The 25,327-nt window shown below is 35.9% G+C and overlaps 3 protein-coding genes and 1 long non-coding RNA gene across 11 annotated transcripts in view; 2 read left to right on the top strand and 2 right to left on the bottom strand.

Annotated features, from left to right (window-relative positions):
- Cip4 (formin-binding protein 1-like Cip4) overlaps window positions 1–16,309 on the bottom strand; it is a 45,574-nt gene extending 29,265 nt beyond the window's left edge. For all 5 annotated transcript variants that reach the window (XM_046609590.2, XM_046609593.2, XM_046609591.2 and 2 more), the window contains exon 1: window positions 16,043–16,309. In XM_046609590.2, coding sequence (XP_046465546.1) covers window positions 16,043–16,066 — 24 coding nt within the window. In that variant the 5' untranslated portion in view covers window positions 16,067–16,309. The remainder of the gene's footprint in view (window positions 1–16,042) is intronic.
- Window positions 15,259–18,316, top strand: LOC124211032 (uncharacterized). The gene is made up of 2 exons (XR_006881362.2): window positions 15,259–16,530; window positions 16,638–18,316. It is a non-coding gene; the product is annotated as an uncharacterized lncRNA (long non-coding RNA).
- Window positions 17,792–22,912, bottom strand: Surf4 (Surfeit locus protein 4). Its single transcript, XM_046609644.2, has 3 exons — window positions 22,756–22,912; window positions 19,160–19,834; window positions 17,792–19,024 (listed from the first exon to the last, which is right to left on the bottom strand). Exons 1-3 carry the CDS (start codon window positions 22,804–22,806, stop codon window positions 18,938–18,940), a joined length of 813 nt encoding a protein of 270 aa, XP_046465600.1. The 5' UTR covers window positions 22,807–22,912; the 3' UTR covers window positions 17,792–18,937.
- Window positions 22,913–23,002: 90 nt separating this feature from the next.
- ubl (Ubiquitin-like protein 5) lies at window positions 23,003–25,269 on the top strand. Of its 4 annotated transcripts, none has more exons than XM_046609654.2 (4): window positions 23,003–23,093; window positions 23,642–23,965; window positions 24,583–24,786; window positions 25,065–25,269. In XM_046609654.2, exons 3-4 carry the CDS (start codon window positions 24,609–24,611, stop codon window positions 25,106–25,108), a joined length of 222 nt encoding a protein of 73 aa, XP_046465610.1. In that variant the 5' UTR covers window positions 23,003–23,093; window positions 23,642–23,965; window positions 24,583–24,608; the 3' UTR covers window positions 25,109–25,269. The 4 variants fall into 4 exon arrangements, with proteins under 4 accessions (XP_046465610.1, XP_046465611.1, XP_046465609.1 ...); XM_046609655.1 differs by lacking the exon at window positions 23,003–23,093 and adding an exon at window positions 23,344–23,498 and having other exon boundaries at window positions 23,642–23,821; XM_046609653.1 differs by lacking the exon at window positions 23,003–23,093 and adding an exon at window positions 23,344–23,498 and having other exon boundaries at window positions 23,642–23,969.
- Window positions 25,270–25,327: the final 58 nt, after the last annotated feature.

Genomic DNA, 25,327 nt, shown 5'->3' with positions numbered 1-25,327 from the left:
TATTAATATCTGCTGTACATGTTAAAAATTTATACATTTTGCAACATATAGAAAAAGTTTGCCACAAACGTATTGAAAACTTTCTGGTTGCTGAAAATTAAAAAAATTCCTGTTAACCGCAAGGGGAAAAAAATGGTGCGATTATTTCTTTCTTGATGTAAAAAATCAAATTTCTCACCAAATTGTGAGCGCAACTTTGTCGCATCAGTAAGATGTTAGGTATGTACATACAGAAAAAAGATTCAGGTATAGCTTAAAAAACAAATATGGTATGGTAAATTTTAACAGCTCAAGTTTTCACGTACGAGGCGTGTATTCAAGAGTATTTCCGGCGCTGATTAGAATTCAAGTCGTGTTAAATAGACGCCGCATTCTACACGGCAATAAAATTCGATCAAACGGTCCGCATAAGTGAGTAGGTATGTTATAACGGGTTAATACGTGAAAATGTCACACGCAAGTAATTTAACCCTTTGAGTGACACATTATTGTGCCGAGTCAACTTTCACAAGATAGTATTCTCTGGGTTTTGGGGTTGCTAATTACAGATCTGAAATCAAATTTCAAAAATCCAAGATGGTGGATCTAATATGATGGAAAATTTTTAATTTGATCAAATCCGGTCTAAAAACTCTATGCAATGGTTTTCGGGGTCGTTGATTACAGATCCAAAATCGAATTTAAAAAATTCAAGATGGTGGATCCAATATGCCGAACGAAAATGTCAAATTTGATCGAATCTGGTCAAGGGTTTTTGGGGTCGAATATTACGAATCTGAAATCAATTTCAGAAATTCAATATGGTGGCCGAAAAATTCGAATTTGATCAAATACGGTCAAAAAAATCGTATGCAGGAGTTTTCGGGGTCACTGATTGGATTCGCCATACTGAATTTTTTAAATCTGAATTCACATTCGTAATCAGCGAAGCCAAAAACTTATAATTTGTGTAAAACATATATATGTGTAGAGGGGTAACTTTCTCGAAAATGAATTATTCCCTCAATGTTCACGATTTCTTTCAATCAATTTGTTTCCAACGATGATTCTTTACATTATATCACAATAATTACTCGCAACTATTGAAAATCCATTAGTATACTACGAGACATAGCAAAAAACCGAGAAGAAATATGTTAAAAAGTTTTCAAAACATACAAAAAATGAACATAAAATAGGTGGTAAGAATACTTAACACTATGACTCAAAGGTTAACGAACAAAGTAAAGTCGCTTAGGTTTGTACAATCGATGGTACATTTTACCACAATTTGCTTAGATTTCGGCATTCGGAAGTACATCCGTTTTACGAACAGACATTTGACTCATTGTTCACGAATGGCCGTCTCATTCACTCCCTAAATTGCATAAGTGTAGACTGATCTCGGTAAGAAATGTACCCTAAATTGCACAAATACAGGCGTACTTACCCAATGTTAAATTGCCACAGAATAACCTGGTGTATAAATGATAATACCTACGTAGGAATATAAAACAAATATGGCGTGCACGGCTTACACTTACATACTTTTACCCAGGGACAGGGTATACCTATATTCGGCAGCAGAGTGGAGGAAAACAAGTGGATGGATGCATTACATGAGTCATTCAAGAGCCCTCTTATCGATCCTGGACACGTTACTATATCTACATATGTTGCAGACACGTATATGAAGCATTCCACGGCAACTCGATCGGGTTCTGACCTCATCTTCGTTAGTTCGGTTGAAACTATTAAGCCAGTGATAATTACACCTAAGTAAAAATGTCTCGATTCTTTTGTTTTTCCGCTCTTTCACCTAGCGGTTTCCGAGTTATAAGTATTCAACCTTTTTAAAAATTCTCAAGAATGCATCTTTCCTTTTTTTCACGTCGTTTTCAGATCGTTTGCATGTTTTTTGTTTTCATTTCATTTAGAAGTTTAGCAATTTTTCCATCACCAAGATCAGTAAGCAACGTTTTAGAAAAATTTGTCACAAAAAAAGAAAAAAAAAAATGAGACATCTGATTGAATGTTAAAAAATACAGAGACATTATATATTATTCGAGAACCGCTCGTATAAGCGGCTCTTCCCTTCTCTCACCTGAGCCACGCATTTAGCGACGAATAAATGACTCGGTATGTTGCAATTATGTAGAAGCTGAAATGAGTTTCTTTTTCTCTTTTTGTTACTATTTTAAAAATTAGCGTCTTCGCGTAACAGGAGGATTCAATTCCCAGAATTTAAAAACGTAGAAAGTTCAAGAATAGACAAGTTAAAATACAGAAAGATGATATGGCATATTCTTGAGAATTTTCGAAAAAGGTGGAAGTATGGAAGTGTTTGAAAATTTATAAATAACAAAAATTTGCCCATTGAAAAATCGGTGATTTCACAGTGCTGATGTAACCTCAAAATCAGTAAAAGTTTTGACGGAATATAACTTGTGACGCGAGAGGCTGTTGGAGTAATTGTCAGTGAATACCCCATGTATTGGTAAGTGGTGGGCAAAGTTCTGAATTGGTACCCGCCACTCTCAATTCTTTTATGTATCCAGGATCTATATGCGCATGTCTGACAATCTCTTTAACGACGTACATTATCAATAAATTAGAGGGGTGCAAACGAACTAAAGTGAAATGACATTCCAATGATATCCTCCTACGTGTATAAGCTACATAAATAAAAGCTCTTCATCCGTTCCGCTAATGGATAAATCCCTTGAAATCTATTCGGCTTAGGTATCGAAACGAAAGGTTGGGGGCAAGGTTGACACTCCGAATTTGAAAAGTTCCGAAAGCGCTTAAATCCGAACTATTGGTAGCGAAAGTTGAAGTAGAGAAATCAAACTTTCGCGAAACAACAAAGTTCCGAAATGCAAGATACCGAAAATTCAATTTACGATAGAGCAAAGTTCCGGAAAATAAAGTTTCGACGGAGTAAGATTCCGAAAATTAATATTCAGCGAGTGGGTGTAAAGAATCAGAAAAACCGGAAATCTGAATTACCTGGATTCCGAGCGTAAAATTTCACCAAGCCAGAAATTCACAGAGCTGAAAATCTTCGATCATTCGGAATTTCGATGTCTCAGATTTTTAAATATTCTCATATTCGCATTTTCGGATCTTTTACTTGGCCGAATTACACCCTTTCGGCACTTTGTCCTTTCGGAACTTTGAACATTAGGTTTGGGACCATTCGAAACTCTGATGTTTCGTCATAATTTGATATCTATACTTTAACTTTCTTCACAAAAAAATTCCAAGTTTGCCGCTTTCGGAACTTTTCAAACTCGGAATTTCAACTCCACCCCGGTTGTTGCGACTAAAATTGATAATTTGTTGAATTGGTCTGAAAAAAAATCCAAGCCCACAAATGTTATTGACAAAATTCAATTGTCAATCATTTTTATGAGGTTGAAGTTGGTCGAGATCATTTCGATGTATTTTCAAGACAAATCGTTATTCTACATCGTTATAGGAAGATCTGAAATTCACCCACGTGAAGTTAGCCTCCCCACTTTCAGCAAATTAATGTTTTGAATATCGTTCACAATTGTTCTAGGTTTGTTCTACATTGTTCCAAAAGTTTGTATTCATGATTTACAGAATACAATAAGACAAAAGTAAAAACCGTTTTTTGACCGAGCCCCTCACTTTTGGAAAATCGAACTTTTTTTTTGCTGTTCCGGCTTGTTCTAGTTGTTCTAAACAATTTTCCAAAACAGTCAACCCGGGGTCGCTAAAAGCTGCAAAATATTTTTTACTAGCCCTCCACTTTTGGAAAATCTAACTTTTTTCGATTGTTTTAGGTTATTGTAGTCGTATTGAACATTGTTTCAAATGTACGATGTAGTGTATCGAACCTTGGACTCGTAAAATTCCAGAACGGGGTCTTCGGTCACCTAGGTTTCCGAGGATAAAGTTTTCAAGGTGTTTTGGTGGTACTGAACATTGTTCCGAAAGTATAACGCAGTGAGACAAACCAAATGGGTTTTTGGATTTTACGACTGCATGATTCGACTCACTACACGGTGCCTATGGAACACTGAACTGGACGACTAGAACAACCTGGAACACGTTGAAAAGTTTTGTTTTCGAAATAGTAGGCGATCTTAAAACCTGTTTTTTAATTTTACGAGCTCATGGTTCGACACACTACGTCGTGCTTTTGAAACAATGTTTAGTACATCGGAATCGTAATAACTAGATATCTTCAAGGTCATTGTCATGTTTAAAATTGATAATTTTGCTCTCAACATCTCGTTATGTTACGAACTTCAACTTCGTTTACTTTTTTTTGAAGTTATACTTCTTTAGGCGCGTTATGAAAAACTGATGAGAGTGAAATTTCAAGATGCGCGCGCATCACTGTAACACAAAATTAACAGGATGAAGTTGCCCACTCAACCGAATTCATTAGGTCTCGAAACAAGATGCGCGCGCATCACTGTAACACAAAATTAGCAGAATGAAGTTTCCCACTCAACCGAATTCATTAAGTCTCGAAAAATTTGTGAATATTAGTGAAAAAATTGTGCTAAAATACTTTTTCAAGTGCTCCAATATAATTGAGGTTAGTTATCCGTATGTATTATTTATTGATATAAATTAAAATATCATTATTTAATATAATTAATACTAAATATTATTAAATTATCAATGTTGAATATTTATTATTTAATGATGCCAAAGAAGTATAACTTCTCACGCGCGTACATAAGTACACGCACCCATTTTTTTTTTAGTGGTAGGAGCGTACCTTTACTTAAAATTAAAAAACAAAAAAACCGATAGGTCCGGCCCACGCGTTCAAGCAAAAAGAGGTTTCAAATCTTTGCTTCTTCTGAAGGCGCACATGTCAAATATCGTATACATGCGTATATCGTCATACTTCGGATGTATAATATAAATGGGAATGAAAAAAAATTGCCGAGATATTTCGGCGCCTCCGTACGTTTATATTAATACATCATGACACAAACTTTTTCCTTCTTCCAACTGCGCAGAAGTATGTGATGAATTCCACGCACCAGTTCTCGGGAATCATCAATTCTAACGGCCACAGATAATTTTAAAAATATTTTTAATACACGATGTTTATTTATTTATAGAGAGAAAAATCTATTTTACATCTTCACGCGTGTGTGGATACTATTATTATTGTTATTATTATAAAAAGATAATTAACATAATCTTTTGTGCAAAATTTAGACCACACATTGTAGAATTTTATTTCAACAAGTATATTTATCATAGTTTCTTTGAATGATTGTATTTTATGTATATTATGTATATAGGCTGATTCGCCAAATTTTGGCCAGCTTTTTTGAGTCAAAATTTTGATATTGACGAAATTTGGATATGCCGTCAAATTCCAGATCACTGAAATATCCATTCATCATTAATGATGGATGGACTCATTTTCTATCGACTCTGAACACTTCAGGATATACTTTAACATATGTATTCTTTCACATAATAGAAGCAAACAAATTATTAAATAATTTTTGTTTTCATACTCCGAAAATTTGAGATCTGTATAAAAATATACCAATTCAATCGTTATCCCGTTTCGATCTCACTCTGAAAATTTTAGAATATACTCCGGAACTCCACTTTTTGAAACGAAGAAATAAAAACAATTTATTTTTTGGGTCTTCACACATACATATCTGACTGAAAAAGTAAATAAACGTATTTTTCCGGCACTTTCTGATGATCCATCTCAAAATAGATATTATATTTGGAAACATGTAACATTTTCACAACAAAAAAACATAAGCCATAAATTTTTTTCGATGACAGGAAATATAAAAATTCGACGTCCGGTCCTAAAACGTGAAAAAATTTCAGCAAATTCGAAAATTTCACCACAAAAAGATGGCCGAAGGTTCGTAGATCGCCCGCATGTTACGGATCCTACTGGTTTACTTCATGGAAACGTTATAAATACAGGCAATAATTTAACACCGGATACATTTTGTTGATAGGTATTTCATACTTCATGTTAAACTGACTATGGGACATTTCCGTGAAATGACCCGTTACCCATGTATAATTATCAAGTGGTATAAAAGTATTAGCATATTTCAAAACTTTCGAGGTCTCGAGATGTGTTATTTATTACAATTATATCGAACTCCCTGCAGCTCGATAGAACTGCGCCTCAACTTCTTATCTTCCTTGCATCCTTCCCAAGAGATTAAGTATACATGTATATAGCCATGTATATGTATATATATATATATATATACGAAACACGTAGGTGTCTAGATTACATTAGTACAACTTACTAAAGCATTCGTCGGCAGTTTGTTAAACAGAGTGACAAATCGACCGTTTGGTGATTCACCGCCGTTGCTCTTTGTGGAAACATTTGAAGCGAGTAAAGCGGATTCCGTATTGAGTGATTCACTAATTATCTATAAAGGCAAAGTTAAAAACGAAAAGGAGCAATTTGGATGAGTTGTTCGAAATTTGACGACGTTGAAATATTTAACAAAATATAAAAACACAACGTACTACTTCTACGACTACATTCATACTACTTCAACTACTGCAGGTTTACAAGATATTCGTAAAAAAAAATACACGTCGAAAAATTGGTGGTGTTGAAATTTACCAAAAAACAGTCCTAATTCGACTACAAAAAGCGAGTTTTTTTTTTCTTTACTTTGCTTTTGTAAAGTAAATTACTCCCCGTATTAGCATAATATGCATATAATTCTGGATTTGGAAAGCAAAGTGAGCTATTATTTATTCAAATCAGATATGAGGTACAATTTTCTCCTCAATAATTATTAATAGGTTGAATAGTGCGAACTATTTCATGCAAATCCGTCGATTTATTTCGTTTCCCTATTTCGAGGGAACATCGTTTGCCCTTAATTCAAGTAGATTGATCTCAGGTGCACTTGTTCACTCCATAATAAATTCCGCAATTATTTCAATCCAATATTGTTTTTGACTAGATTGTTTACCTACAGAGGTGGATTCTGACCGATTCAAGGCCATCTGTCAGAAATCATCTCCGTATAGGTGTACACCTGACACATCCTCAAATTGAGCTTGATCGAGGGTAATATCAGCTTATTTATAAGTGGAATAGACTGCAGAAACTCCAAGATTAACCATCGCCTTGATTGTTCACGTAAAAGTCACTACTCAGGATACATTGTTTTACACCAATAACTTACACACAGCTGAAAATATTTCGCCGATAAAATTTCTACGTCATGAACCATACATGTATCACCGGCGATACCTTTTTCCACTCGAATTCAATTCATTCGCGACTATCTTCGCTCCGCTGTATCCGCGTGGTCTTGACCTGCGAAGTGTTAAAAACGGCTCCTACTTGGCTTACGTATACCGAGCGGTTCTCTTGAAAGAACCTGCTCGTAACACGCGCGGTTCAATTTGCTTGATTGGAAAACCTTCGCCGAAAAGAACAAACTCCCTAGAATTTATCGGTTGCCGAGCGACGTTCAACCATAACCTCTCGCCTATTGAGAATGGCCGGGGCATCGGTCACGCTGCCTACCATGCTAGTAACATATTTACGAAGTTGGCTATATTCGCATCGTGGCGTGATTATAGATGGTCTACCTAGAACCCCTACGACACGCTCCCTACTTCGAGGTCAAAACCTTCAAGTAATTTTGTACCAACTGTCCGAAGAAATTCTCATATTGTTACGGTATTATTTTTCTGGCAAACGGTTCCCTGCTCCGTAACGCCATCGTGTAAAGTACACGTCACACAACGGTCATAGCAGTTTGACAGTTATGTATTGTGCAACATTCGCGGTTATTCGTGGAGTGAATCGAAAATAGATTGTTTCAAATATTATTGGCAGATGAATATAAAGTTCATAGTGAAAATGGCGGATTCGCGTATCGTGCCGTGTTGTGGAAATAATTGCGCACATAGCGTAACACTTAAATTCCGTGATTTAGTTTTTGTACCTCGCACTGATGTTCGAATTGTTCGATATTTTAAAAAATAAGTGTATCCTCAAGTACACGAATCCCCACGCAGATTCAACGTCACAACGATTAATCACCACTGATCTAGGGTATTTTGGCACCGTTGGTACCGAATTTATGTAAGTCCAGTCCAGCGCGAAAGAAACTTTTTTTTAGAGAAAAAAGCTGCGAGTTGCAATTGTCAAGCAGGTCCTTTCGGGAGAACCTCTCGGTATCTATATACGTATAATACGTGAGCAGCCACATACTTCCATACGTACGGTACACACACCGTGCGAGACAATGACTCTGATGCCGATCACGACCTGGGCCAACGCTCGACAACCAGACGGAGGAATTTACTTACACGCGTTTTACCCGCGCCGTAATCGTCGGTGTCAGCTGTTCAAGCTAGCTTTAAAACGAGGATGAACGAGGATGAACGAGTTTCGACGAAGCATATTAAAGACTCTAACTCGCAGGAGACGAAACCTCGCCGTCTGTGTAATCCGACAAAGGGAGATTAGAAAATTTTAGTCACCCTAGTTTTCAAATCAGAGGAGATAAATGTAAGTTCATTTCTTCGCGTCGGTGACATGACTAATAAAAAAACATCCCGACAATTTGTGTTGTGAAATCAGTAGAAACTCGCCGCCATTGGTCTCTGTTCTAGGGAATTTTTGGTTCTACCAGCAAGCTTTCGTAAGGTCATTTCTTCATTCCGCCGACACGACTAATAAAAATGCTTCCTGACAATCCATGTTGCGAAATCAGTAGAAGCTCGCCACCATTAGTCTCTGTTCTAGGGAATTTTTCGTTCTACCAGATAACTTTCGAATTTACCGGTCACTAGGTGTTCTAGGTAATTTGAAATTCGCAGATTCAAACTGGAGACGTCGAGCACCAGAAAAATCAAGCAAATCGAATATTTTTAAGTCGGAATTCCATTCCAACATGACGTCACTTAGTCTGTAACGGCCAAAACGAGTACGTATATAAACAAAATTTAAGCCGCATCGTTCGTATCTCTAAAGTTCGACGAAGTATCGGAACGATAAGCGTAAGGCGTGGTCGTCACCGAGGTAGGACTGCTTAAATTTCGAACCGCGTTCCCTTACGTCGATTCGAATACATTTCTTAAGTAGGTAGGTATATACTCGTTATACGCAATGGTTCGAATCTTGATGTGAAAAAATGTAGTGATCTTTAAGATCCAAAATTGCTTGGGCACGGCTAAACAACATAGAGTCGAATTATAGTGCAGATATAATCTGCTGATCCTGTTTTAGGCAAATTTTATTTCCTGTAAAGGCACTGCAGAGAACTTTGGGCAAGCTGTCGTACGAGTTTCCACAATTTCTCTTTTTACAAATTGAATACAATTTTCGACACAACTGTGGTATATATATAGAAAAGATTATGCGGAACAACTATGACATGTGGTACTGACCATCCCGTTTATACGAGTAGTTTCGTTCGAGTGAAGGTTCAGAACTTCGAGCAAATACAGTAAAATGCGTAAATGCCTCAACTTTCCAGCTAACTTGTTTTCGGTCCGAAAGAAAATGAAAGTTCAATTCTATGCGAATTATGTGACAATGACAGGCGATGCATCTGTCGTGAGAAAATGGGATGCATTGTCAAATAATTTGTATAGAATCGCGGTCGCATTTTGTTTCGGGCCGAAAACAAGTTAGCCGGAAGGTTAAGGCATTTACGCATTTTACTTTACATACATCATTGCATTGATTTCTTTTTCTATAGTGAAAAAAAAAAAAAAAATATACCACGATTTCTAAACTCTGACACGACTGCAAATGTTAGAATTATAATAAATACGTCATTTTAAATTCCAAGTATAAATGTTCTTAATTGATAAATATTTCATGTCAAAATATGAAAATCATCATTTAGTAATTCCGTAAATAAGCTTTTTTTCGACCCACTTTTATGTGAAATTTTTTTCTTCATTTTGTTACCAAAAATTTCCTCAAATTATAATGTTTCATTTTCATTATTTTCCAAAATAACCTTCTTTTTGCTATAGTAAAAACTCCACTTTCAGCAAGGTCTCAAAAATTTTTATATATTTTACTAGATTTTTTTGAGTTCTTTCAATTTTTATATAGTCAAGTCATATAATAGATTCGGGTAGCTGGATACGTTTTTTCAAAAATTGGCATGTGTCAACCAGTTTTCTTATAAAAAAAAAAAAATTTCAAGTAAATAATTGAATTAGCGATCTTGATCGATGACTCTTGGAATGCCCCATTAATATTATACCTGCGTATATTATTATCATACGCTCCATGATATTGTTATAGGCATATGTGACGTATAGGTGTGGTACACATATGCATTAAGCTTATCTGCACAGAAGTTTTAATATTGACCTCGTTATAATCTTCCCCAACGATGTTCTTCAGAATGATGGATCGTCGAACAATATCATTATTATTTTTTATCATTTCAAAGCTTGTGAATTTCTCATACCTACTACTCATCCTGATATACAAATATACATATACATATTTTGCACATTATGAATTCGTCGCACAGATGTTCGTTATTACATAACAACGGCATGGTAAATTACATCACGAGGAACTAAATTCGACGCTAATTGCGTTGCGGTAGTAACCAGTCTTATATATACATATATACACAGACAAATAGACACACGTATGGAGCAAAAAGGTGCGTGCATAACATAGATTGTTAAATATATCCCCCGTCCTCCCTGCGTCACTTTTTTTTTTTATTTCTTTTCGCCACCACTTGGCAGACCTGAAATGAAGTTGCGTATGTTTTTTTCGTCTGTTATTCTTTCACTGCAGAGGTTGTTTAAATGAGAGCGAACCGCGTCACTTGTTTCAAGTCGTCGTTGTCGTCGTCGTCGCGTTTGTAGTCTGCATTTCGCACATGCCAAATACCCGGTGAAAATGTACTGATCGATAACTTTTTTTTCGAGCTTGATCAATCATTCTAGCATAAAGCACGGATTATTTCTCAAAACATACAAATTGTACATTCCATGACATCTCGATTAGGATTACAATTCGATGTCTCAGATTAACTTTCTAATTTTTTCGATGAAAGTACACAAAAAAGAACGCAATCGCAATTTTTTTCCAGAATTTTTTGACCCAGCGTATCTAACGTGAAATTTAAAAACCTGAAAAAAAATCCACATTCCAAGATTTGAAAAAATTCAGAAAAATCTTATGAAATATTACAAATTGTTGACATCTGTTATAAGATGAAGATTTCGTAACTTTAAAAGATGAATGAGAAAAATAAAAAAAATTTTCATTATTATTATTGGATTGCATTTTTGATCAGAATAAATATGAATGCTCATTATAATATGGGCCGAAAAATGTCTATTCAGTGAGATAACACTTCGAAACCGTAGTTCCTTCAAAATCACTCTAAAATTAAGAAAATAGTAATTATATTTTCTCCAGTGTTTCGTTACGATAACGTTACTGACTTCAACCTTGTCAAATTGATTTGAAAAGTTTACGAAATTTGGACATATATTTTTTTGTCTTCAAATTATGGTGAAACTGGTTAAATCTTTCAAATATTTTCTCCAGTATCTCTATAAATATTTAAATACCTCGTGAAAAGTGTTTGAATGTAGAGAATTTTTTATATAATAATAATTAGAGGGAGTTTGTACGAAAGACTCGATTGATTTCACAGAGTTTTGCACTGCAGTTTTTTATTCAGTACAGTGTTTTTGTTTTGCAAGAAATTTAAGAAAATTATTGGCAGATAAATATTTCCACCATTGTAGATGATCGGAGGGTAACTGCGACAATGCAAGATGTGGAGGGTTGAAAAGGAAGCAAGGAAGGAACGAAGGAAATAAAGAACAAGTGAAGAAAACAAAGAAAAATGGAAACAACAGGAAAATAATCACGGAGAAATACTTGGAATATTCGTTCATTGCCCTTTTGTCCGTCGGTCAGCGGTTGGCAGAGGAATTAGAATATAGAACAACAAAAATAAATATGCGGCGGAAGTTAGTAACGTTGTCATAATGATTCATGTTGCGGAAAACCACTTGTTCCGTAATTTTAGATATCTGTAAAACGCGGTAAATTATAATAAGCGAAGTTATTCATTTTTTCAAAATTTAACCACTTCAAAGTCACTACAAAAATGCAAATTAGTACGAGATTGAAGTTAGTAACGTTATCGTAACGAAACGTTGGGGAAAAATTCACTATTTTCTTAATTTTGCAATATTTTTTAAGGAAATAGGATTTCAAAGTGTGAATGTGTTTTGTTCTATTACGGTTTAATGAATTTTATACAATTCCAAAATCGAGAAATAACGGTTTTACCTCAGCACGAATCGGTACGATTACTAACTTCAATATGATAAAATAATTATTTTTCCCCCTAATGTTTCGATACGCTAACGTTACTAATTTCAGCCTCGTACATAAGTTGAAAAAGAAGAATAATAAGAGGATGCGTGAATAACGACCGCGTATTGAGTTCGAGAAGAAGAGCGAGGAAGCAAGAGAATGTTCGTATAAGTTACCGTTGATAAGCCGGCTTAAACTGATAAGATAATTGTGCGGTGTGTGTAAATCTTAATCGTAGATACTATTATTGACCGAGCGTAAAATTGCTGAAGCGTTCGTTCGTCGAAACTTATAGCCTGCAACCAAGAATGGTAAAAGCAAGAGAAAGAAGGAATGACAGATATAATAACAACGCTGCGTTCGCCGTGTGATTGGTCGCTTTGTGTCAGATTATACATACGTACATGCATGCATACACATAGGTATATGGACGTGGAAAAAATGAAAGCAGCCGAGAAATTTCACAAGTAGAATAAGTTCGGTCGTTATGGACTGAGATAAATATCTCGACATAAATTTGACAAAATGTAACCAAATCCCGAGGCACCTATATCAATCCTAATTTTAAGTCTGACCCAAAGCCTTAGAATTCTAGAAGGCTGGAGTTAGTAACGTTATCGTAACGTAACGAAACATCGTGGAAAAAATCGTTATTGTACAATTTTAGAACGACTTTCATCGGATTGACTTTCCAAACTATGAATAAATTTCTCACTTATATTCGCAGGTATTCGGTGAAAATATTACAGGTTTCAGGAAAATGTTAATTAATGTCAAGATGGCTGGCTAATTCTTCGTATCAGACATGGAATGTGAAAATGTACTTTACGAAAATCTGGTACAAAAATTATCATTCGTTTATTTTAAGCAAGGTCAAGAGTATGCATACATATATGCATTATACACAAGTGTGTAAAAGTTGAGAGAGAAATTTCGAACTAAGTTATTACTCGTGAGGCCGTCAGCGCGTGTTCCAAAAACCTACAACAACTTTTATTCACGTTTCTCCGTGCGAGAAGGCTACACGACCGATGGAAATGAATTTGTTTTACCCACAAGATTGGTCGAACTTTCGGTACAACGATCATAGTTCGTAATAGGTCGACGAGGATAACAGCCAAACGTTCTAATGTTCATTCGAATAAAGTAGAGAAACCCGAAAATCAAAATTTTGTGAAACACCTTGAACCCCCAATACTTTTATACAATTATGTGGATAAAAGTGAGCTTCGTTTTTCTATTTCCAAAAAGTTTAACACGGTTTGCTGCTAATTCGGGCTGCTAGTTTCACCTTCATAATAAGTCGTTGAATATAAATGGCTGAAGTTAATAACGTTAAGATAACGGAACATTGGGGGGAGAAATGACTATTTTCCAAGTTTATAGTGACTGAATTAGCCAAGTTTTCAAAATGTTAATAGGTTTTATGTTATTATGAATTACTGAAATTCAGACGTTGTTGCCATTGTGAAATAACGATTTTTCCAACACGTTAATCGTTACAATAACGCTACTAACTTCAGCATCGTATCGAACATGGAAACCAAGTTTTTCCTTCCAGTGTTCAACAGTTCACAATCAGTGAAATGGCGCTTGCCATAGAAACCCATCAAAACATATTAAAAATGTCCTTGCTCTGTCGGTGAACTGACATAGCACGTGTTTGCATATTTTTCTTAATATACGCAGCCGAGGGCCATTCTACAAAGTCTGAATCGCTGATCGATAAAAGGAAATTCTATTACATTGGCCCGTTCTAAATAATTTATAGGGATTGCGATTAAAACTGATGATATTTCGCTGTTTCAAGCCATAAATCATGGCTTGATGCAATTCCGACGAATTCACGGAAAATTGCGAAGTGGCTATATTTCCGTTTAAAAATTCTTCCGTAATGGCGTTGATGAACCCGTGTTTAAAACCAGGCTGAAGTTTGTCGCGTTAATGTAATGATGCATCTTGGGTAAAATTTGTTATTTTGCAACCTTAGGATTACTTGAAATTTAGTAAACTGTTAATACAGCATCAATAATCTCAGATTTTGATTAATTTTTGATTCAACGTTTCGATAGATTAACATTACTAACTTCAGCCCCGTTGTTTAAAACAGCTCCGAGCAATTTCAGAGCCCATCGTGCTTCGGTAACAACCACAATTTCGACTAATGACAATCGTTTTAGGACGATAGGCCGACTAATGTATTGATAAAACGGTTTGCGAGCTTCTCGGAACTCGGTTTCATACACATTTCAAATGAAACAAATGCGTGCACAGTAAGGAGTTTCCGGCCTCTGTTCTCTCGAGTTCCAAGGATTAAAGAGGTGACGTAGTGTGACAACTGCACACGGGGATAGCAGAAAGACGATAGTATATTTAACGATATAAATAGACGAGAAATCTTAATGCGATTTCAGTCGCACGCACGAATACCGTAAATGGTGATTGAATATTCGCTGCTCCATTCACGTCGCGGGCAATGAATTTATTGTCAAGTGGCGACGCGGCGGGCGCACGTGGAGAAAGTTTCCGATAAAATGATCGAAATTCAGAGAAAAAAGATAAGAGGGGGAGGGGGGATCAAGGTGCTTCGATGATATGTAACATAACCCAAAGAGGATGTCACGTTCCGGAAGTAAGAGCAGAGAGGAGTGAGAAGGAAGAAAGTTGTACATACGTAAATATGTATATCATCAGTAGATGCGCGATGAGGTCAAGAATTTTGTATGTGTGTGTGTGTGTAAGTACATATATTTATTTATTTATATACTAACATAGATTCCGAGGCGTGATAATACAACTGCAAGGACGTTGCTGGACACTTGTGTGTGTGTGTCTTTAGAAAATATGAAATGAAAGGAACGTTTGTGGGCAAAGCTTAACGAGTGTGCTGTCAATTGCACGACTGAATACACACACATCAACAAAAGTTAATTGTTAATAAAATTGCGACATTCCCCGGTCATATTATAATATACGATGATTCACTTTTACGAGTTTCAAATACCGCAAGTTATCGCATGTATGGATGTATGTACAATAGTGAGCATAAGGAAAACAATAATAAAGGAACGAGAAGTATATGGAACCGCAAAATCGCGACCAACCTCAGAACAACAGATGACTCACTTGTGAGCATGAATGGAAATATTGAGACCGCAACAGCCTCTCTCGGAAGATATAAACGATAGCTGGATATAATACGGAAAAATCTTAGGGTTCCGTTTCAACGCTGTGTATTCTTTAATCCCGCCGTGAGTGTGAATAAGCTCGGAAAACGTGTATCATCGAAGTTGTGGGTAGTAGGCGTAGGTAAATGTAGAAATGCAGAGTCGAATGACGTGGTGGGGATTGACGCAAGTTCCCTAGAATGAGTGAATTAACGGATGAGATTGTCATTCAATGACAGCGACACGAACAGAGGCGAACAATGCGAGGCGTCAGCTGCAGCTGCTCGGAGGGAATAATTGACGTTCGGTGTGTCGTTCAAATTTCTTGAGATAAAATAAAGGAAACGAGAAGAATGAAGAGAGTGAGAATTCGTCGACCAAGGCATCGGGGGAATAAAGAATATCGCCCGGGGCTAGTTGGCTGAAAAGGCAGGGGCCGGCCAGCGAGGCACACGAACTGGTTTTGAAGACTGCAATATAGCAAAATCGCGACACAGAATTGTAGAATCGGGCTCTCTTATACGGAGTCCCGATAAAAACTCACCCATAACTCGGTGCCCCAGCTCATCTTTGCGGCTTAAAAGCCTGGAGGTCTATTGTCACGACACTTCACATAGAGAGACACTGGGATATCGCTCGAGCCCGTTAAGAGACTCCGTCAAGAGGCATAAAATTCACTTATTATTCACCCACATTTACGGAAACACCTTCAACATGTCCGCCTGTAACCACTGACTCGACTCACTGTCTGTCTCCAAAACCGCCCGGAATTCCACGACCGCGCCATCTAGGCCTCACCCGACACACTCCACATTCGGATTTCAAACCTTTCGACGGCCAACGGCCGTTCGAAACCCCCTCCACACCGAATTCCTCGGTCTAGTTGCTCGCCGCAAAGCCAGGGGCCTGGTTCTCACTTAATTTGCACTCGTGAAAAGAAAATTTTCCGTTTAAAGCTACCCTCTGATTGGTCTAGATGACGCTTATCACCGCCCTCACGAGTAAAAAATGAGTCAGCATCGGAGTCCAGAAGTGCGTTTTAATGTTTTTATTTTAGCCACCTCTTCCAAGCCTAAGGTTTGAAAGAAGCTGCGGATTGACTGATTTTTGAATATTGACCAATCATGTCGGACTTTCAGCTCTTTCGATTCCGGAAGGCCTCGTTGGCTACTTTCCACTCGTTCGACTCAACTCGACCAAGTTAACCAACGACAGCTGCGCTACAACGAAACGATCAAATTTGATTATGGTTGAATAAGAAAGAATTCTAATTCATTTGAATTTGGCATCAGGTTAAAAATGTTGCCTGCAGTGCTAAAAGCAGCTGAAAGCTACCCTGGCCCTGGGCCCTAGGTGTTGGACAGACCTCGCCGACGATCCAATACCTAGGGAAGATGAGATGCAAAACTACTGGCAATGCTGAAAATTGATAACAAAATGCATCTGTAGTTAATTTGTGTCTCTATACACCCGAGCTTACGAAAGGCAGTGGAATATTTTCATTTGACTTTAATTAATACTATTAAGTATCACAACAAAGATTATCTCTTCGAGATATCCATATCTTGCTTCGACAATGATTTTTTTGATTACCTTGTCACAAAAATCGTAGTTGATTATCAATTTTTGAATCACATCATTTTTTATCAGGAATGCGATAATAAACAACTTCAGTATATAAGTTAAAACTTGCAACTCTTGAGTTACGTTCTATTTTCTGTCTTATCTTGCAGAGAAAAATACAATGCGAGAACAATGGTAAACTAAAATGGGAGAAGCCCAGTTTGCCTTGGTTTAATTAGACTCAGACCGCGTTGAAACACAAACATGTTGCACACAACCCCATTCGACACGACTTTGTTCGCCTCAGGTATTACTCGACACGGACTTATTGAACAGTGATTTTATTTGACACACTTATTCTACATGGGTATTATTGACACAGCATTCTTCTACTAGGACGTCCTAGTAGAGACGACTGCACTGAAACATTTTGATTTTCAATGTTCCGCAGGGCATGTGGTTCAGTTTTTCCCTCAAATTACTGTAGTATTTGGGTGATTCAATAATACTTATGACAAAAACCGGTATATATGCTGGGCCGAACATACTGGATACAGAAATACTTCGACATCCTAATAGAAGAACACTGTTGTGAACACTGTGAATGCAGTTGTGTAAAATAAATTTGTCTCTAATGGTATCTATGCACAATAAATCTGTATCCAAGAATTCCTAACTGACAATGAGGTAAATCAAAATGAGGCGAAAAGATACACTTGCAACAAAAGTATAAGTAGACAAAATTTGATTTATTTATTTCCTGGTTTTGAATTGTACGAGATATTACAATGTACGTACATTCGTCTATTGATCGAATAAATCTTCATCCTAATTGCAGAATGCGTTAGAAAATAGTTTTCTGTATATTTATTTATCTCAAATGGTTTCTATTATTGTTCAAATTGTAACATTCCAACACTGTTGTAAGACGTGTGAATTTAAAAAAAATGTGAGTAAAAGTCTCGATTAAGTTTCCGTACTACATCTTGACTTAGCAATACATACTAGAATTTTCGTCAAAAATTCATGTCATACGGAAACTAGTTTTCAAACGTAGTATCCTGGTCAATTTTGGAAATCTAGGCAATGACCCTGATAACTTAAGTTTCCGACGACTAGAACAACACGATTCACGATTTCGAAATGCAGATGATTTAGCATGTATTCTTATGCTTCAAACTTTGATCTGATTCTAACAACTCATTCAAATAAATCTTTTATGAGTTTCACCGACTTTAAAATGGTTCTTCCGTTGTTCCTTATCAAAAATGACAAGTTCAAAGAATATATATAAAGAAATCTACAGTCACCTATGATGTTTATTTCGAGGGGGATTCGTTTTTACAAGGTTTCAAATTGTTATTTTGGTCAATATTTTCGGATGCTTCATAACTGAAAAATATTTAATAATTTTCGATCTATTATTTATCTATAATTTGTCATGTAATCAATTAACGTATTAAGCTAAAATTCTAGAAATTAAAAACGCACCAAAAAAATATATATTTTTTCTTTGCTTCATAATAAATGTACTGCCATATATACAATACCATAGCAATAGTATAAATTAGGTAATTCTAATATACTTTCATGTATCTGCCAATAGTAAAAATGCTGTTTTCAAGGCATTTCGGTCACTCCAAGTTGTCTTGTCGCTATTTTGATGTACATCAGAAGTGTTTTGTGTTATTTAAACATTGTCTTATTTGGCTTAGAAATCATTTACTTGCACATAACACTGTGCTGGAATTAATCCTAGCCCCCACTTGCACAGATAAAATAACTCTAGCCGAGGGCAACTTGCAGAAATGGAAATTTTTTCTTCTTGATTCTTGAGATGATTTGATGATCAAAATGATGATAATTAGTAGGTCATCTACCATTTCTTTTTGTGTTCATCCATAGAGACACCGCCAGGCCCCAGTGAAACGATCATTAAAAGTCCCCCGATCACGGACAAGGTCTGGAATGAAAACAAAAGATTATTATTATTGTCACGTGTGCAAAAAAAATTAAACATCGAGACATTGTATAACAACAGAAACTTGAAGGACAGTAAAGACATAAAAGATGAAATGTATAAGACTGGATACATCACCTGGAAGAAGTCGTATTTGAGAAAATCTCTAAGCGGTTTAAAGTCAGGAATAGTCCACCACGCGTTGTGGTAAAAGTTGAGAGCGGACAAGAGTAGGACAAGCAGAAGCGCGCTCAGTTTTGTTTTGTATCCAATGGTAACCAAGACCATGAGAATACTGCCGAGGATGTCCTGAAGTATTTGCAGAAAGGAAACCTCAAACCGAATTAGCGTGATGAACATAAAGGCTAGCAGCACTCGTCCAGCCAACTGTAGCAGGTTCTTGGGTTTGTTGTCACCCAAAGTAGGAACACCAGCAAACAGAGATCTTCCTTCGACTCTGGACTCGGCCAGGACCAACAGCAGCGCGCCGATTAGGGCTAAATTTCTGAAGAGAAACTGCAGGTCCCAGAGAATACTGTAAGCGAACGTCTGGAGGACAACGATGAAGAATAAAACTCCACAAGCTATGCTGACACGCCATCTAGTGATGACCATAACACAGCCGCCGAGCTGGCCAATCAAGTTGATCAGGACGAACAGCGTGGCCAGAAATGTTCCACAGCCCCAAGACATGTCCATGTATTCCCTTTGCTCGCTCCATTGAAACCACATGCGTAATCCATCTTCCAAAAATGTAGCAATCAGACAAAGCCGCGCAAGTGTTGGCAGTATGTGTTTTCCATTACGTATCACCTGAAAAAGCAATGGTATTGTTATTGACATTGTTGGCATTGTTGTTGTCAAGATTTCATGACAAATGTGCGCCCTTGCAAATAGATACTGTATCAGTGTATAAAACTGTTGTTTACAGATTCTCCAGTGATGAAACATGGCCCACAATATTCAGCACAAAATAAGATTAAGTTGTTCTTTCAAAAATCTTTCTGTATTTCTGAGGTTGAAGTTTGTAACATTATTACAAAAATCATTATGCTAGACTAAAATTCCGTAAGCCATAATACAACAAAATATACTCATAATTTTACACTATATGCATGCAAATTAGTAATATATTTTCAATATTTCATCAAATTAATATTACTAACTTAAAAACAGTCTTTTTTTACTGCGGCAATTAATTAAGACATTGTACTTGTTTATGGAACACAATAAAGTAATTCTAATCGATATTTTGTTACACTTTCTATCCATGTAACATAAATTAATAAACAAATTCGATTTGCTTTGTATAACAAAGTATGTTTGATGTTGCGCACTAGGGTGGTCATTATTTAGAATGTTCACGATTTTTTTCTTGTGTGCCTCCCAAATCAACTTCAAATAATTCAAAAACATTGCTCTAATTTTTTCAGATCTTTACTTCAACTCTAATCCTTGCTGACAAGAGGATGGATTTCCCCATTTAAAATACATGTGTTTCGAACACATCCTTAGCATATATTTTATTGTAAGAGTAATAATGTTAAAAAAAATCTGTAACAGCGAGGTTTTGGTGGGCTTCACATCATCATACCAGGTAATCTGGACAAATTGTACTTCCTGTGAATGGAAAAAAGGTAAATTTCGAGAAAGTGCAATTTGCTTAGATTACTTGGTATGATGATGTGAATTTTTTCTCTGATGGTAGCACTAATGCCCACTAAAACCTCGCAGTTGGATTTTCTTCAACTTTATTACTCTTACAATAAAATATATGCTGCAAATGTGTCCGAAAAACGAGAATTTTAAATGAGGAAATCCACCATCTAATAGACACAAGTTAAAGTTGAGATAAAATCTGAAAAAATTAAAGCATTGTCTTTGAATTATATAAAGTTGATATGGAGGGTGCGCCAGAAAAAAAATTGTCAACACCCTAAATAACGACTACCCTAATGCGCACTGAAGGTTAATTCTTGACTGCCAACTAATAAATAGTTGAGTTGAATGCCAAGCTAATTTTGTTCTGAGAAACTCTGACTTATTCACAGCAAAGCAATATTGTAACTACTAATTAAATTATTTGAGAATTTCCCATTTTACAGAATTAAATAGATTCGGTTTGATTTATATTTTGAATAGCACGTATTATTTCAGTCGGCTAATTCTTGTTCGCCACTAATCTTAAGAAACTAAAATGAGAGAAATTAGTAATATTGAAATAATGAAATATTAAGAAAAAATTCACTGTTATGCAGCTTAGAGTGGCTCAAAGTTGGTTCAGTTGGTCAAATATGACTATTTCTTACTGTATTACAGTTTACTGAATTTCAGACAACCTTAGAGTTTGGGCATCACGATTTTTCACTTCAATTTCATTGAGATATTGGCTGTGAAAAATTATCAACTTGGTAGTATAGAACACATTTCTATACTTCAAGTTTCTTAAAAACCGGTTTCTGTTTAGTATTCAAACACCTCTGAAAAGAATGTCTCAATTCTGGTTTCATTCAAAGGCAAAGTCACTACAGCTGTGATCTAATATTGTAATTTCAAATCTCATGTTGTGGTGCTTCAAACTTAATCTTTACAATTAATTATTTTCGTTAAGAATCCTAAATCAAATACTCCTAGCGCTGTTTCATGCAATGGAAAATTAATATTGTCATTATCCGTAGGGATCAAAAATCAAGTTCTTAGATTTTTTGATATCTTGCAAGTTAGACTGAGAAAAGAGCAGCAACAGGCAACTAAATTAACGAAACGTAAATCAAGCCCAATTTACGGCGAGATCTTTGAATTACAAATAATTCGTGAATAGTGCAACTCAATCATTTATATTTTGTTACCCTAACACATTGTTACAATACGTCAGACTCCGGGTCAAAATGGTAAGGCGCTAAGCGCAAGTGCCTAATTTGGTTGTGATAGAACATTGTAAATAACGCATGGATTTAAACTCAATGATGAATGTTCCCAGAAATGAGAAACTTGGTGAAACTTGACTGACCGACTATTTTCAAATTCTATCAGCTTAAAGTGGCACAACATTTGGCAAACTTTCACCTTGGTTACAAAATCATTCATTCCAGATACTTGAATCTGGAATGTGGCACATTCCTATAATTAAACTTAAATATCAGGCTTTTGGATACGACTGAAAATTATTGGACCTAGGTTTGGCCACACAAGTGTCAACATTCTGTTGAACCTCAACTGAATTGACGATAAAATACGCGGTGGAAACTAGCCTGTGATTGTTTCAGCGAAGACACAAATGACTTAAGAGAATGTTGTTACTAGATAAATTGATCCAGAAGATATCTTTGAGGGCAGAGCAAGGATAAATATTGTTTAGAAATTAATATTTTACGTTATATTGCCATCCAAAGGACAAAGTTCAGTCATGACCAATGCAGAGAATTACGTTGAATGATTGTGTGAACTTGTGCAACTTTTTCGAAAATTGCAAACAACCGATGACAAGGATAAACTACAATCTGTGAGGTGAAATGAAAGGTGATTGGCAATAGTAGGTGGTTTAAAAAATATCGTTCAAAATATGTGGGGCAAATTATAGCGAGCAACAGACGACTGAGAAGAACCGATGACGTTGACAGAAGAACCCTTACTTTCTGATTCGGCTTTGGTTTAACGGAATTCGAACATTACGGCACGGATTTTCATCGCGGTCCATTCGTATCGAAATTTGTATAATAAATACGTTATTTCACCTGATCAGCAACCTCTTCGGCCCTCGAAACCACCTCTTGTTGGATGACCATCGTGTTGTATATTTCATAAAACCACACACACACAGCACGACTCGCGACTCGCGAATGATGTGGAGAAACGTATCAACCGACGACTTACTGACTTCCGGTTAAAACCACACGCACCACCTTTCCGAAAGCTGCGTCGGTAACGGCGTCGGTATTTGAACAAGAGTTTCACCTCGTCATTGTTTCGTAGATTTTCAAGTTTTAGAATTACTTTTGACAGTATTATCTTTAATTGTTAAATTATTTGGATGCGAAAAATGGCGCCTGCTACGTATATCTAAGAGAATCTGGTAATATTATGTTTGCACTAGTTTGCCGACAGAGTGATTAGGCTTTTTCAAATTTTCATCCGTTCCTAGAAGAAAGAGCATGTTATTATAATTGTTAATTATTGAATCCCAGAAAGAAGGTTTACTTCATAACTTCGTTCAGCTGCAATTACGATACTTTTATCAGGGCATTCAGCCAGTTAACTTGTCGATAATCTTGTACCGACTCTATTCAGTCGTTATCCTATCTCATAGATACGATAATACACGAGCATATAAGAATAAAAAACAGTTGAATAAAAATCGTCCCGTCATGATGACGGATAGTTCTGTATGAATAACACAAATAGTTTGAAATTATTATACCTTTGCACTGTACGATTTGCTGTAACTGCGTAATTAACAAGAAATTGATCGTAGATTGTTGTGGGTTTCTACAGTTATTATATATATTACCTGCCACCTATAATTAACAACGTCGATCCTAAACATTTTTATAACAAAAATTGCCGAATCGCCATCGTCACTTGTCATACATTGTTTCAAATGCAATTTGATTTTCGTTGTAGGCCGCCGGGAAAACTGCAGTAGGGGAAAATGATTGAAGGAGATCGAAGGGAAGGAGTCTGGGGAAAAGTCACAGACAACTTATAGGGAGAAGTTGCGAAGCGTATGCAGCGTGTGTTGCTTGCAGTTACCGCGTGTTTAATTGCAAGGAGCTCGAAGACAAATACCGTAATAAAACGTCGGTGAGATCATGCAGACTAGAAACCTTGCGTGATTTTATTAGAAGACTGCGGACAGACATCGGTTTACGAGAAACAATTAAAATAAAATAAAAGAGATACTGCTACGCGTGTATTTGTTACTTACGTCGCGTGTAATTTCACTGTGTAGGTACATACATAAACAATCTCTGATATTGTTAATTATACTGCTCGTAGGGTTTCTCTTGCTATGTTCTTAATAGAGCTTCACGCCCGTTTCTCGTGATACGGGAAAATGCATGCGGGGTGTGAATGACTAGATTCTTACCAGATTTTTAATTATAACCTAACTTAACTTAACCTAATCTAATCAACAGCCCAATACAAAAATATTAATGCAAATTTTGTAAGAAATATTTCAACAATCTTGAAAATTCTTGTTGTAAACTCCAATTTTCTCGGATCTTATTCTCATTACTCTCATTAATTAATATTTTTTCAGACTTGATAACAGATTTTATACTTTGCATAAAATCTCCATCGAATCGCATGAAGTGTTGGAATTTGATAATGAAAGTAATCAGAATATATGGATAAATAATCATCATTTATCAGAATTCGCAGAATCAAGCCGAATTTTGTTAAAAAATATTCACACATATTTTTCTATGCTTAATCATCTGTCTCGTGTTACTTTTACTATACAAATTACAAATCTGCTATCAGAAAATTAGATTTATATTTACAGCTGTGAAAGACGATACATTTTTCTTGCCAATTTTAACCAAAACACTGTTTTACAGATTGAAGCACCCAGTGAAGCAAAAAAATGCTTGAGATCACTTGCAATGACCGTCTTGGAAAAAAAGTAAGAGTGAAATGTAATCCCGATGACACGATAGGAGATCTAAAAAAGCTGATAGCGGCGCAAACGGGAACCCATTGGGAAAAAATAGTCTTAAAAAAATGGTACACCATATTCAAAGACCACATTAAGCTCCAAGACTGTATCCTTTTAGATAAACATATTCTTTTATTTAAAAATGATGTGGGTGTTACTGATATTAGGGGTTATGTATTTGACTTTATTTATTTATTTTCATTAAAACTATTTTTCTTTAATACGTCAACTGAACAAATCTGATAATCCAATCAAACAAGTAATTGTATTCAGAATAAGTAACTCTTAATTCTACTGTGTGATAGTAGTAGAGTCATTAGTTTTACATTCCAACAATTTACCAGATAATTTCCTTAATTTTTACAAACCTATTTATATCTACAGATGAAATACACGATGGTATGAATTTGGAGTTGTATTACCAGTGAAGATATGCACGTCTGATATTAAGATATAATGACTTTGTACAATAATAATAATAATAAATTTAACTATAAATAGCAACGTGTCTAAATACTATTTTTAATGTGTATAGCAATTATACTTTACATGTAATAAATAAATACAACATTCAACTTCATAACTATAATATGTTAAACACACATAATAGAATATTTTGCCCATTTATATTGGTACTCCAATATCTA

Source organism: Neodiprion pinetum, chromosome 2, assembly GCF_021155775.2.
Source record: "Neodiprion pinetum isolate iyNeoPine1 chromosome 2, iyNeoPine1.2, whole genome shotgun sequence".
In the NCBI taxonomy this organism is placed as follows: Eukaryota; Metazoa; Arthropoda; class Insecta; order Hymenoptera; family Diprionidae; genus Neodiprion; species Neodiprion pinetum.
Note: the sequence above shows the minus strand (reverse complement) of the source record. Positions and strands in the feature narration are given on the sequence as shown.

Bases quoted from the DNA above. Each gene is read 5' to 3' on its own strand.
- Surf4 (XM_046609644.2), bottom strand. From the start codon at position 22,806: ATGGTCATCCAACAAGAGGTGGTTTCGAGGGCCGAAGAGGTTGCTGAT. The intron at 19,835-22,755 runs GTGAAATAACGT...TTGCTTTTTCAG, and splicing joins CCGAAGAGGTTGCTGATCAG to GTGATACGTAATGGAAAACA. The intron at 19,025-19,159 runs GTGATGTATCCA...TTTTCATTCCAG, and splicing joins TCAAATACGACTTCTTCCAG to ACCTTGTCCGTGATCGGGGG.
- ubl (XM_046609654.2), top strand. From the start codon at position 24,609: ATGCTTGAGATCACTTGCAATGACCGTCTTGGAAAAAAAGTAAGAGTG. The intron at 24,787-25,064 runs GTATCCTTTTAG...TTATATCTACAG, and splicing joins CCACATTAAGCTCCAAGACT to ATGAAATACACGATGGTATG.